A 13,448-nucleotide genomic window follows, 5' to 3' on the forward strand; every position below is an offset into this window, starting at 1 on the left:
TGTAATTTTAGTCATTTTGGTAATTTTGGTAATTTTGGTAATTTTGATCATTTTGGTAATTTTGGTAATTTTGGTAATTTGGTAATTTTGGAAATTTTGGTAATTTTGGTAATTTTGGTAATTTTGGTAATTTTGGTAATTTTGGTAATTTTGGTAATTTTGGTAATTTTGGTAATTTTGGTAATTTTGGTAATTTTGGTAATTTTGGTAATTTTGGTAATTTTGGTAATTTTGGTAATTTTGGTAATTTTGGTAATTTTGGTAATTTTGGTAACTTTAGTAATTTTAGTAATTTTGGTAGTTTTGGTCATTATGGTCATTTTGGTCATTTTGGTAATTTAAGTCATTTTGGTAAATTTGGTAATTTTGGTAATTTTGGTAATTTTGGTAATTTTGATAATTTTGGTAATTTTGGTAATTTTGGTTATTTTGCTAATTTTGATAATTTTGGTCATTTTGGTGATTTTGGTAATTTTAGTCATTTTGGTCATTTTGGTCATTTTGGTCAATGTGGTGATTGTGATGGTTTTTGATCATTTTGGTCATTTTGGTACTTTTGGTGATTTTGGTAATTTTTATGATTTTGGTGATTTTGGTTTATTTTGTTAATTTTGGTCATTTTGGTCATTTTGGTGATTTTGGTAATTTTAGTCATTTTGGTCATTTTGGTAATTTTGGTCATTTTGGTCATTTTGGTAATTTTAGTCATTTTGGTCATTTTGGTCATTTTGGTAATTTTAGTCATTTTGGTAATTTTGGTAATTTTGGTAATTTTGGTAATTCTGGTAATTTTGGTTATTTTGGTAATTTTGGTAATTTCGGTAATTCTGGTAATTTTGGTAATTTTGGTAATTTTGGTAATTTTGGTAATTTTGGTAATTTTGGTAATTTTGGTTATTTTGGTAATTTTGGTAATTTTGGTAATTTCGGTAATTTTGGTAATTTTGGTAATTTTGGTAATTTTGGTAATTTTAGTAACATTAGTAATTTTAGTAATTTTGGTAATTTTGGTCATTTTGGTCATTTTGGTCATTTTGGTCATTTTGGTCATTTTGGTCATTTTGGTCATTTTGGTCATTTTAGTCATTTTGGTAATTTTGGTAATTTTGGTAATTTTGGTAATTTTGGTAATTTTGGTAATTTTGGTCATTTTGGTCATTTTGGTAATTTTGGTAATTTTGGTCATTTTGGTCATTTCGGTCATTACGGTCATTTTGGTCAATGTGGTGATTGTGATGGTTTTTGATCATTTTGGTCATTTTGGTCATTTTGGTGATTTTGGTAATTTTTATGATTTTGGTGATTTTGGTTAATTTTGGTCATTTTGATCATTTTGGTCATTTTGGTGATTTTGGTAATTTTAGTCATTTTGGTCATTTTGGTAATTTTGGTTATTTTGGTCATTTTGGTAATTTTAGTCATTTTGGTCATTTTGGTAATTTTAGTCATTTTGGTAATTTTAGTCATTTTGGTAATTTTGGTAATTTTGGTAATTTTGGTAATTTTGTTAAATCTGGTAATTTTGGTAATTTTGGTAATTTTGGTAATTTTGGTAATTCTGGTAATTTTGGTAATTTTGGTAATTTTGGTAATTTTGGTAATTTTGGTAATTTTAGTAATTTTGGTAATTTTGGTAATTTTGGTAATTTTGGTAATTTTGGTAATTTTGGTAATTTTGGTCATTTTGGTCATTTTGGTCATTTTGGTCATTTTGGTCATTTTGGTCATTTTGGTCATTTTGGTAATTTTAGTCATTTTGGTAATTTTGGTAATTTTGGTAATTTTGGTAATTTTGTTAAATCTGGTAATTTTGGTAATTTTGGTAATTTTGGTAATTTTGGTAATTCTGGTAATTTTGGTAATTTTGGTAATTTTGGTAATTTTAGTAATTTTGGTAATTTTGGTAATTTTGGTAATTTTGGTAATTTTGGTAATTTTGGTAATTTTGGTCATTTTGGTCATTTTGGTCATTTTGGTCATTTTGGTCATTTTGGTCATTTTAGTCATTTTGGTAATTTTGGTAATTTTGCTAATTTTGGTCATTTTGGTCATTTCGGTCATTACGGTCATTTTGGTCAATGTGGTGATTGTGATGGTTTTTGATCATTTTGGTCATTTTGGGCATTTTGACCATTTTGATCATTTTGATCATTTTGATCATTTTGATCATTTTGATCATTTTGGTCGTTTTGGTCATTTTGATCATTTCGATAATTTTGATCATATTGGTAATTTTAGCAATTTCGGTAATTTTTGTAATTTTGGTCATTTTGGTGATTTTGGTGATTTTGGTGATTTTGGTAATTTTGGTGATTTCGGTCATTTTGGTCATTTGGAGCATTTTGATCATTTTGGTCATTTTAGTCATTTTGGTCATTTTGGTAATTTTAGTCATTTTGGTCTTTTTGGTCATTTTGGTCATTTTGGTCATTTTGGTCATTTTGGTCATTTTGATCATTTTGATCATTATCATTTTGATCATTTTGATCATTTTGATCATTTTGATCCTTTTGATCATTTTGATCATTTTGATCATTTTGGTCGTTTTGGTCATTTTGATCATTTTGATAATTTTGATCATATTGGTAATTTTAGCCATTTCGGTAATTTTTGTAATTTTGGTCATTTTGGTGATTTTGGTGATTTTGGTGATTTTGGTAATTTTGGTGATTTTGGTCATTTTGGTCATTTGGAGCATTTTGGTCATTTTGGTCATTTTGATCATTTTGATCATTTTGATCATATTGGTAATTTTAGCCATTTTGGTCTTTTTGGTCATTTTGGTCATTTTGATCATTTTGGTCATTTTAGTCATTTTGGTCATTTTGGTCATTTTGGTTATTTTAGTCATTTTGGTAATTTTGGTAATTTTGGTAATTTTGATCATTTTGATCATTTTGATCATTTTGATCATTTTGATCATTTTGATCATTTTGATCATTTTGATCATTTTGATCATTTTGATCATTTTGATCATTTTGATCATTTTGATCATTTTGATCATTTTGATCATTTTGGTCGTTTTGTTCATTTTGATCATTTTGATAATTTTGATCATATTGGTAATTTTAGCCATTTCGGTATTTTTTTGTAATTTTGGTCATTTAGGTGATTTTGGTGATTTTGGTAATTTTGGTGATTTTGGTCATTTTGGTCATTTGGAGCATTTTGGTCATTTTGGTCTTTTTGGTCATTTTGGTCATTTTGGTCATTTTGGTCATTTTGGTCATTTTGGTCATTTTGATCATTTTGATCATTTTGGTCATTTTAGTCATTTTGGTCATTTTGGTCATTTTGGTAATTTTAGTCATTTTGGTAATTTTGGTAATTTTGGTAATTTTGGTAATTTTGATCATTTTGGTAATTTTGGTAATTTTGGTAATTTTGGTAATTTTGGTAATTTTGGTAATTTTGGTAATTTTGGTAATTTTGGTAATTTTGGTAATTTTGGTAATTTTGGTAATTTTGGTAATTTTGGTAATTTTGGTAATTTTGGTAATTTTGGTAATTTTGGTAATTTTGGTAATTTTGGTAATTTTGGTAATTTTGGTAATTTTGGTAATTTTGGTAATTTTGGTAATTTTGGTAATTTTGGTAATTTTGGTAATTTAGGTAATTTTGGTAATTTTGGTTATTTTGGTAATTTTGGTAATTTTGGTAATTTTGGTAACTTTAGTAATTTTAGTAATTTTGGTAGTTTTGGTCATTATGGTCATTTTGGTCATTTTGGTAATTTAAGTCATTTTGGTAATTTTGGTAATTTTGGTAATTTTGGTAATTTTGATAATTTTGGTAATTTTGGTAATTTTGGTAATTTTGCTAATTTTAGTAATTTTGGTCATTTTGGTGATTTTGGTAATTTTAGTCATTTTGGTCATTTTGGTCATTTTGGTCAATGTGGTGATTGTGATGGTTTTTGATCATTTTGGTAATTTTGGTAATTTTGGTGATTTTGGTAATTTTTATGATTTTGGTGATTTTGGTTTATTTTGTTAATTTTGGTCATTTTGGTCATTTTGGTGATTTTGGTAATTTTAGTCATTTTGGTCATTTTGGTAATTTTGGTCATTTTGGTCATTTTGGTAATTTTAGTCATTTTGGTCATTTTGGTCATTTTGGTCATTTTGGTAATTTTAGTCATTTTGGTAATTTTGGTAATTTTGGTAATTTTGGTAATTCTGGTAATTTTGGTAATTTTGGTAATTTTGGTAATTTTGGTAATTCTGGTAATTTTGGTAATTTTGGTTATTTTGGTAATTTTGGTAATTTTGGTAATTTTGGTAATTTTGGTAATTTTGGTAATTTTGGTAATTTTGGTAATTTTGGTAATTTTGGTAATTTTGGTAACTTAGGTAATTTTAGTAATTTTGGTAATTTTGGTAATTTTGGTCATTTTGGTCATTTTGGTCATTTTGGTCATTTTTGTCATTTTGGTCATTTTGGTCATTTCAGTCATTTTGGTAATTTTGGTAATTTTGGTAATTTTGGTAATTTTGGTAATTTTGTTAAATCTGGTAATTTTGGTAATTTTGGTAATTTTGGTAATTTTGGTAATTCTGGTAATTTTGGTAATTTTGGTAATTTTGGTAATTTTAGTAATTTTGGTAATTTTGGTAATTTTGGTAATTTTGGTAATTTTGGTAATTTTGGTAATTTTGGTCATTTTGGTCATTTTGGTCATTTTGGTCATTTTGGTCATTTTGGTCATTTTAGTCATTTTGGTAATTTTGGTAATTTTGCTAATTTTGGTCATTTTGGTCATTTCGGTCATTACGGTCATTTTGGTCAATGTGGTGATTGTGATGGTTTTTGATCATTTTGGTCATTTTGGGCATTTTGACCATTTTGATCATTTTGATCATTTTGATCATTTTGATCATTTTGATCATTTTGGTCGTTTTGGTCATTTTGATCATTTCGATAATTTTGATCATATTGGTAATTTTAGCAATTTCGGTAATTTTTGTAATTTTGGTCATTTTGGTGATTTTGGTGATTTTGGTGATTTTGGTAATTTTGGTGATTTCGGTCATTTTGGTCATTTGGAGCATTTTGATCATTTTGGTCATTTTAGTCATTTTGGTCATTTTGGTAATTTTAGTCATTTTGGTCTTTTTGGTCATTTTGGTCATTTTGGTCATTTTGGTCATTTTGGTCATTTTGGTCATTTTGGTAATTTTAGTCATTTTGGTAATTTTGGTAATTTTGGTAATTTTGGTAATTTTGGTAATTTTGGTAATTTTGGTAATTTTGGTAATTTTGGTAATTTTGGTAATTTTGGTAATTTTGGTAATTTTGGTAATTTTGGTAATTTTGGTAATTTTGGTAATTTTGGTAATTTTGGTAATTTTGGTAATTTTGGTAATTTAGGTAATTTTGGTAATTTTGGTTATTTTGGTAATTTTGGTAATTTTGGTAATTTTGGTAACTTTAGTAATTTTAGTAATTTTGGTAGTTTTGGTCATTATGGTCATTTTGGTCATTTTGGTAATTTAAGTCATTTTGGTAATTTTGGTAATTTTGGTAATTTTGGTAATTTTGATAATTTTGGTAATTTTGGTAATTTTGGTAATTTTGCTAATTTTAGTAATTTTGGTCATTTTGGTGATTTTGGTAATTTTAGTCATTTTGGTCATTTTGGTCATTTTGGTCAATGTGGTGATTGTGATGGTTTTTGATCATTTTGGTAATTTTGGTAATTTTGGTGATTTTGGTAATTTTTATGATTTTGGTGATTTTGGTTTATTTTGTTAATTTTGGTCATTTTGGTCATTTTGGTGATTTTGGTAATTTTAGTCATTTTGGTCATTTTGGTAATTTTGGTCATTTTGGTCATTTTGGTAATTTTAGTCATTTTGGTCATTTTGGTCATTTTGGTCATTTTGGTAATTTTAGTCATTTTGGTAATTTTGGTAATTTTGGTAATTTTGGTAATTCTGGTAATTTTGGTAATTTTGGTAATTTTGGTAATTTTGGTAATTCTGGTAATTTTGGTAATTTTGGTTATTTTGGTAATTTTGGTAATTTTGGTAATTTTGGTAATTTTGGTAATTTTGGTAATTTTGGTAATTTTGGTAATTTTGGTAATTTTGGTAATTTTGGTAACTTAGGTAATTTTAGTAATTTTGGTAATTTTGGTAATTTTGGTCATTTTGGTCATTTTGGTCATTTTGGTCATTTTTGTCATTTTGGTCATTTTGGTCATTTCAGTCATTTTGGTAATTTTGGTAATTTTGGTAATTTTGGTAATTTTGGTAATTTTGTTAAATCTGGTAATTTTGGTAATTTTGGTAATTTTGGTAATTTTGGTAATTCTGGTAATTTTGGTAATTTTGGTAATTTTGGTAATTTTAGTAATTTTGGTAATTTTGGTAATTCTGGTAATTTTGGTAATTTTGGTAATTTTGGTAATTTTAGTAATTTTGGTAATTTTGGTAATTTTGGTCATTTTGGTCATTTTGGTCATTTTTGTCATTTTGGTCATTTTGGTCATTTCAGTCATTTTGGTAATTTTGGTAATTTTGGTAATTTTGGTAATTTTGGTAATTTTGTTAAATCTGGTAATTTTGGTAATTTTGGTAATTTTGGTAATTTTGGTAATTCTGGTAATTTTGGTAATTTTGGTAATTTTGGTAATTTTAGTAATTTTGGTAATTTTGGTAATTTTGGTAATTTTGGTAATTTTGGTAATTTTGGTAATTTTGGTCATTTTGGTCATTTTGGTCATTTTGGTCATTTTGGTCATTTTGGTCATTTTAGTCATTTTGGTAATTTTGGTAATTTTGCTAATTTTGGTCATTTTGGTCATTTCGGTCATTACGGTCATTTTGGTCAATGTGGTGATTGTGATGGTTTTTGATCATTTTGGTCATTTTGGGCATTTTGACCATTTTGATCATTTTGATCATTTTGATCATTTTGATCATTTTGATCATTTTGGTCGTTTTGGTCATTTTGATCATTTCGATAATTTTGATCATATTGGTAATTTTAGCAATTTCGGTAATTTTTGTAATTTTGGTCATTTTGGTGATTTTGGTGATTTTGGTGATTTTGGTAATTTTGGTGATTTCGGTCATTTTGGTCATTTGGAGCATTTTGATCATTTTGGTCATTTTAGTCATTTTGGTCATTTTGGTAATTTTAGTCATTTTGGTCTTTTGGTCATTTTGGTCATTTTGGTCATTTTGGTCATTTTGGTCATTTTGATCATTTTGATCATTATCATTTTGATCATTTTGATCATTTTGATCATTTTGATCCTTTTGATCATTTTGATCATTTTGATCATTTTGGTCGTTTTGGTCATTTTGATCATTTTGATAATTTTGATCATATTGGTAATTTTAGCCATTTCGGTAATTTTTGTAATTTTGGTCATTTTGGTGATTTTGGTGATTTTGGTGATTTTGGTAATTTTGGTGATTTTGGTCATTTTGGTCATTTGGAGCATTTTGGTCATTTTGGTCATTTTGATCATTTTGATCATTTTGATCATATTGGTAATTTTAGCCATTTTGGTCTTTTTGGTCATTTTGGTCATTTTGATCATTTTGGTCATTTTAGTCATTTTGGTCATTTTGGTCATTTTGGTTATTTTAGTCATTTTGGTAATTTTGGTAATTTTGGTAATTTTGATCATTTTGATCATTTTGATCATTTTGATCATTTTGATCATTTTGATCATTTTGATCATTTTGATCATTTTGATCATTTTGATCATTTTGATCATTTTGATCATTTTGATCATTTTGATCATTTTGATCATTTTGGTCGTTTTGTTCATTTTGATCATTTTGATAATTTTGATCATATTGGTAATTTTAGCCATTTCGGTATTTTTTGTAATTTTGGTCATTTAGGTGATTTTGGTGATTTTGGTAATTTTGGTGATTTTGGTCATTTTGGTCATTTGGAGCATTTTGGTCATTTTGGTCTTTTTGGTCATTTTGGTCATTTTGGTCATTTTGGTCATTTTGGTCATTTTGGTCATTTTGGTCATTTTGATCATTTTGATCATTTTGGTCATTTTAGTCATTTTGGTCATTTTGGTCATTTTGGTAATTTTAGTCATTTTGGTAATTTTGGTAATTTTGGTAATTTTGGTAATTTTGATCATTTTGGTAATTTTGGTAATTTTGGTAATTTTGGTAATTTTGGTAATTTTGGTAATTTTGGTAATTTTGGTAATTTTGGTAATTTTGGTAATTTTGGTAATTTTGGTAATTTTGGTAATTTTGGTAATTTTGGTAATTTTGGTAATTTTGGTAATTTTGGTAATTTGGTAATTTTGGTAATTTTGGTAATTTTGGTAATTTTGGTAATTTTGGTAATTTTGGTAATTTTGGTAATTTTGGTAATTTAGGTAATTTTGGTAATTTTGGTAATTTTGGTAATTTTGGTAATTTTGGTAATTTTGGTAACTTTAGTAATTTTAGTAATTTTGGTAGTTTTGGTCATTATGGTCATTTTGGTCATTTTGGTAATTTAAGTCATTTTGGTAATTTTGGTAATTTTGGTAATTTTGGTAATTTTGATAATTTTGGTAATTTTGGTAATTTTGGTAATTTTGCTAATTTTAGTAATTTTGGTCATTTTGGTGATTTTGGTAATTTTAGTCATTTTGGTCATTTTGGTCATTTTGGTCAATGTGGTGATTGTGATGGTTTTTGATCATTTTGGTAATTTTGGTAATTTTGGTGATTTTGGTAATTTTTATGATTTTGGTGATTTTGGTTTATTTTGTTAATTTTGGTCATTTTGGTCATTTTGGTGATTTTGGTAATTTTAGTCATTTTGGTCATTTTGGTAATTTTGGTCATTTTGGTCATTTTGGTAATTTTAGTCATTTTGGTCATTTTGGTCATTTTGGTCATTTTGGTAATTTTAGTCATTTTGGTAATTTTGGTAATTTTGGTAATTTTGGTAATTCTGGTAATTTTGGTAATTTTGGTAATTTTGGCATTTTGGTAATTCTGGTAATTTTGGTAATTTTGGTTATTTTGGTAATTTTGGTAATTTTGGTAATTTTGGTAATTTTGGTAATTTTGGTAATTTTGGTAATTTTGGTAATTTTGGTAATTTTGGTAATTTTGGTAACTTAGGTAATTTTAGTAATTTTGGTAATTTTGGTAATTTTGGTCATTTTGGTCATTTTGGTCATTTTGGTCATTTTTGTCATTTTGGTCATTTTGGTCATTTCAGTCATTTTGGTAATTTTGGTAATTTTGGTAATTTTGGTAATTTTGCTAATTTTGGTCATTTTGGTCATTTCGGTCATTACGGTCATTTTGGTCAATGTGGTGATTGTGATGGTTTTTGATCATTTTGGTCATTTTGGTAATTTTGGTGATTTTGGTAATTTTTATGATTTTGGTGATTTTGGTTTATTTTGTTAATTTTGGTCATTTTGGTCATTTTGGTGATTTTGGTAATTTTAGTCATTTTGGTCATTTTGGTAATTTTGGTCATTTTGGTCATTTTGGTAATTTTAGTCATTTTGGTCATTTTGGTAATTTTAGTCATTTTGGTCATTTTGGTAATTTTGGTAATTTTGGTAATTTTGGTAATTCTGGTAATTTTGGTAATTTTGGTAATTTTGGTAATTTTGGTAATTCTGGTAATTTTGGTAATTTTGGTAATTTTGGTAATTTTGGTAATTTTGGTAATTTTGGTAACTTAGGTAATTTTAGTTATTTTGGTAATTTTGGTAATTTTGGTCATTTTGGTCATTTTGGTCATTTTGGTCATTTTGGTCATTTTGGTCATTTTAGTCATTTTGGTAATTTTGGTAATTTTGGTAATTTTGGTAATTTTGGTAATTTTGGTAATTTTGCTAATTTTGGTCATTTTGGTCATTTCGGTCATTACGGTCATTTTGGTCAATGTGGTGATTGTGATGGTTTTTGATCATTTTGGTCATTTTGGTAATTTTGATGATTTTGGTGATATTGGTGATTTTGATGATTTTGGTGGTTTTGGTTTATTTTGTTAATTTTGGTCATTTTGGTCATTTTGATCATTTTGGTCATTTTGGTCATTTTGAAGATTTCGTTTATTTCGGTCATTTTGGTCATTTTGATCATTTTGGTCATTTTTGTCATTTTGGTGATTTTGGTAATTTTGGTGATTTTGGTGATTTCGGTGATTTTGGTGTTTTTTGGTAATTTTGGTAATTTTGATCATTTGGATAATTTTGGTCATTTTGTTAATATTTGTTTTGTTGTAATTTTTATATTTTTGTCATCTTTGTAAGTTTTGTTATTTTTATCATTTTCGACATTTTTGACATTTTTGACATTTTTGACATATTTGTAATTTTTGTTATTGTTTGCTTGGATTTCAGAATCATTATTTATTTTACAGATTTTTTTTTAAATAATAGTCACTCAAAGCTAACCGTACTAACCTGGATCGCTGCTGTGGCAGACATAGCTGATTTGGCCGTCCCGATGCTCGACTGCCCGGCGTTTTAACCGACTGGGACCGGCTGTGGTGTGGACTGCCGTATCTGGAATTGAAGCATACCAAGTGGAATTAGGATGAAAAATTTGTTTTTCTCTGGCGATGAACTCGCGGTGTTCTTATGGCTTACATTATGCATCATTTCCATAAGCTTATTTTTCATAATTGAAAAAGAAACCCAAATTTTTTAAGTACCTCTTCAAGTTATCTTTTAAAAAATAGCATCAAATCCCACCCCCATGTTCCCTCCGTGTCACGTTAATCTCACCCAAGTGGATCTACATGCTGAACACTTGTTTGCAAGGACGTCGCGACGGAGATGGCTTGTTACGGTGGGATTAGTCGGTGGACGGACGGACGAACACTCACCAAGTCCAGAACATGATTTCTCCTGGGTGCACTTTTTCATCCCGAGTTTCGTCGGTCGCAAAGCTCTTGCAGAAAAGTAAATTAAAATCGTATAACCGCCGCGTAAGTCTGGTGTGTGCCCTTTCGCAACCACTTGCCACGTGGGATCACGTGGACAGACATGCTGAGAGGATTGCATCAGAGGGGTTTGCCCTTTTGCGGAAAAGCTTAAAATTCCTCAAGGTCCATCGTGTCCGCTGAGATTGCTCAACGGTTGTGTTCGCCCCCCAAATACTGCACCCATAAATCAGTGCAAATCCATTTAAGCGTGTAGGTAGAGAGAGAGAGAGAAAAAAAAGAACATAAAATGTAACATTGGAACGGAAAGGAAAACTTGACCCTGGATATTTTGGAATGCTTTTATTCACACACCTTTGCATTGGAAGCTTTTCACCCACCCACATGCACGTTAAAAAGTTGTGAACGCTTTTCCGGATTCCGGTTAATTAATGCGACACGGAGAAGGACTTTTCATTACTGCAGCGTGTGGGTGGGAGCTCCCACGTGGGCGATAGGATCACACGTGGAAAAGTTTCTTTTAAATACCAGAGCAGTGTTGGGTTCAGGAAGCGAAATTTATTATTAAGAACAGCAGTATCTTTTAAGTAAAAAAAAGTGATTAAACTAACTCAAATCTAAAATTAAAATCTGGAGTTTTTTTAAAAAGGTCCAATAAACCAAATTTTCAGTTTTTGCATTTTGGGTGTTTATTAATACCCCTGACTGAAGGCGGTTTAAAAAACACCCAAAAAGCAAAAACTGGAAATTTGGTTTATTGGACCATTTAAAAAACTCCAGAAATCTTTATTATTTCGTTATTGAAATTTTTTGATTTTCTGTTGAAAATTTAATTGCATAAAGTGCACTTCAGTGAAATGAAACATTGAAAAAAATAGAACAATAATTTTTCGATCCATTTCAGATAATCTATTTAATCTATTCATTTGAGTGCGGGTAAACATTTCATCACTTGTTTAAAAAAGTAATAGTATTAATAATCAGGATGATCACTCAAATCCCATTTTCAAATTGCCGACCTCTTCCCGACTTTTCCAGAAACTCAAATAATATGCATTTCTTATTTAAAGAATGATACCAAACAAAAAACTTTTATAAAATGTCAATAGCAACAATGAAAAAATCTAAATGAATTTAAAAAAATAAATTGTTGACAATTTTTGTTGAAAACAGAAATTTAATAGAAACAACAAATTCCTGAAAAAATGCTTCAAAATTAGAAGCACTTAATATTTTGATTCAGATTAGAAACATGAACAAATAGTCCTTAAAAAATAACCGAAAGCTTAGTTTTTGAAACTTCTATCAACTTGGAAATGACAAAAATGTAAATAAAACTTAATTTAAAATTGTATTCATAATTTTATTTATTTTAAATCATAAACATGATAGCTGTTATAAAGCTTCCAAAGAATTAAGAACAATATTTAGAAATTCAATTAGAAAAATGTTATTACTAGGTTACCAAGGATGCTACATTTTACCACTTAGTTAATGTGAAATTTCAAACACAGGGACAAATACTTTAAATACAAAACAAACGTTGCCAAACTCAAGTTGCATTTTTTAAATATTTTTTCAAAGTATAATATCAATATTCAATCAATGTGACAAAATTCAACAGAATCATTACTTTACGCTGGTCATAATCGTTAAAATTAGACTCAATTTTTATATTATTTTTTCGTTATCTTCGTATTTGTTTTATGTAAGACTTTACTAAATATTACAATATTATCCATTTCTAATTTTTTTTACAAAAAAAAACACCTGAGCAGTGCTCTACGGAATTGGTCTTTTTTCTTTAATTTTAATTTTTGCATTTTTTAATCCGGCTAAAATTTTGTTGGTGCCTTCGGTATGCCCAAAGAAGCCATTTTGCATCATTAGTTTGTCCATATAATTTTCCATACAAATTTAGCAGCTGTTCATACAAAAATGATATGTGAAAATTCAAAAATCTGTATCTATTGAAGGAATTTTTTGATCGATTTGGTGTCTTCGGCAAAGTTGTAGGTATGGATATGGACTACACTGAAAAAAAAAATGATACACGGTAAAAAGAATTTGGTGATTTTTAATTTAACTTTTTGTCACTAAAACATGATTAGCAAAAAAACACTATTCTTAATTTTTTTTATTTTTTATACGTTTTAGAGGACATCAAATGCCAACTTTTCAGAAATTTCCAGAATGGGCAAAAAATCTTTGACCGAGTTATGATTTTTTGAATCAATGCAGAATTTTTCAAAAAATCGAAATATTGGTCGCAAAAATTTTTCAACTTCATTTTTCGATGTAAAATCGAATTTGCAATCAAAAAGTACTTAAGTGAATTTTTGATAAAGTGCACCGTTTTCAAGTTATAACCCTTTTTAGGTAACTTTTTTCAAAAGAGTCGCAGTTTTTAATTTTTTAAAATAAGTGCCCATGTTTGCCCACCTTTGAAAAAAATATTTTTGAAGAGCTGAGAAAGTTCTCTATATTTTGCTTTATTGAACTTTGTTGATACGACCCATAGTTGCTGAGATATTGCCATGCAAAGGTTAAAAAACAGG

The 13,448-nt window shown here is 27.8% G+C and overlaps 1 protein-coding gene across 7 annotated transcripts in view; it reads right to left on the reverse strand.

Moving 5' to 3' along the window:
- LOC6052660 (mucin-5AC) overlaps nucleotides 1-13,448 on the reverse strand; it is a 211,263-nt gene that overhangs the window by 32,335 nt on the left and 165,480 nt on the right. For all 7 annotated transcript variants that reach the window (XM_038259096.1, XM_038259097.1, XM_038259098.1 and 4 more), the window contains one exon: nucleotides 10,409-10,510. In XM_038259096.1, the coding sequence (XP_038115024.1) occupies nucleotides 10,409-10,510 (102 nt within the window). The remainder of the gene's footprint in view (nucleotides 1-10,408; nucleotides 10,511-13,448) is intronic.

This window comes from Culex quinquefasciatus, chromosome 3, assembly GCF_015732765.1.
Source record: "Culex quinquefasciatus strain JHB chromosome 3, VPISU_Cqui_1.0_pri_paternal, whole genome shotgun sequence".
Lineage (NCBI taxonomy): Eukaryota > Metazoa > Arthropoda > Insecta > Diptera > Culicidae > Culex > Culex quinquefasciatus.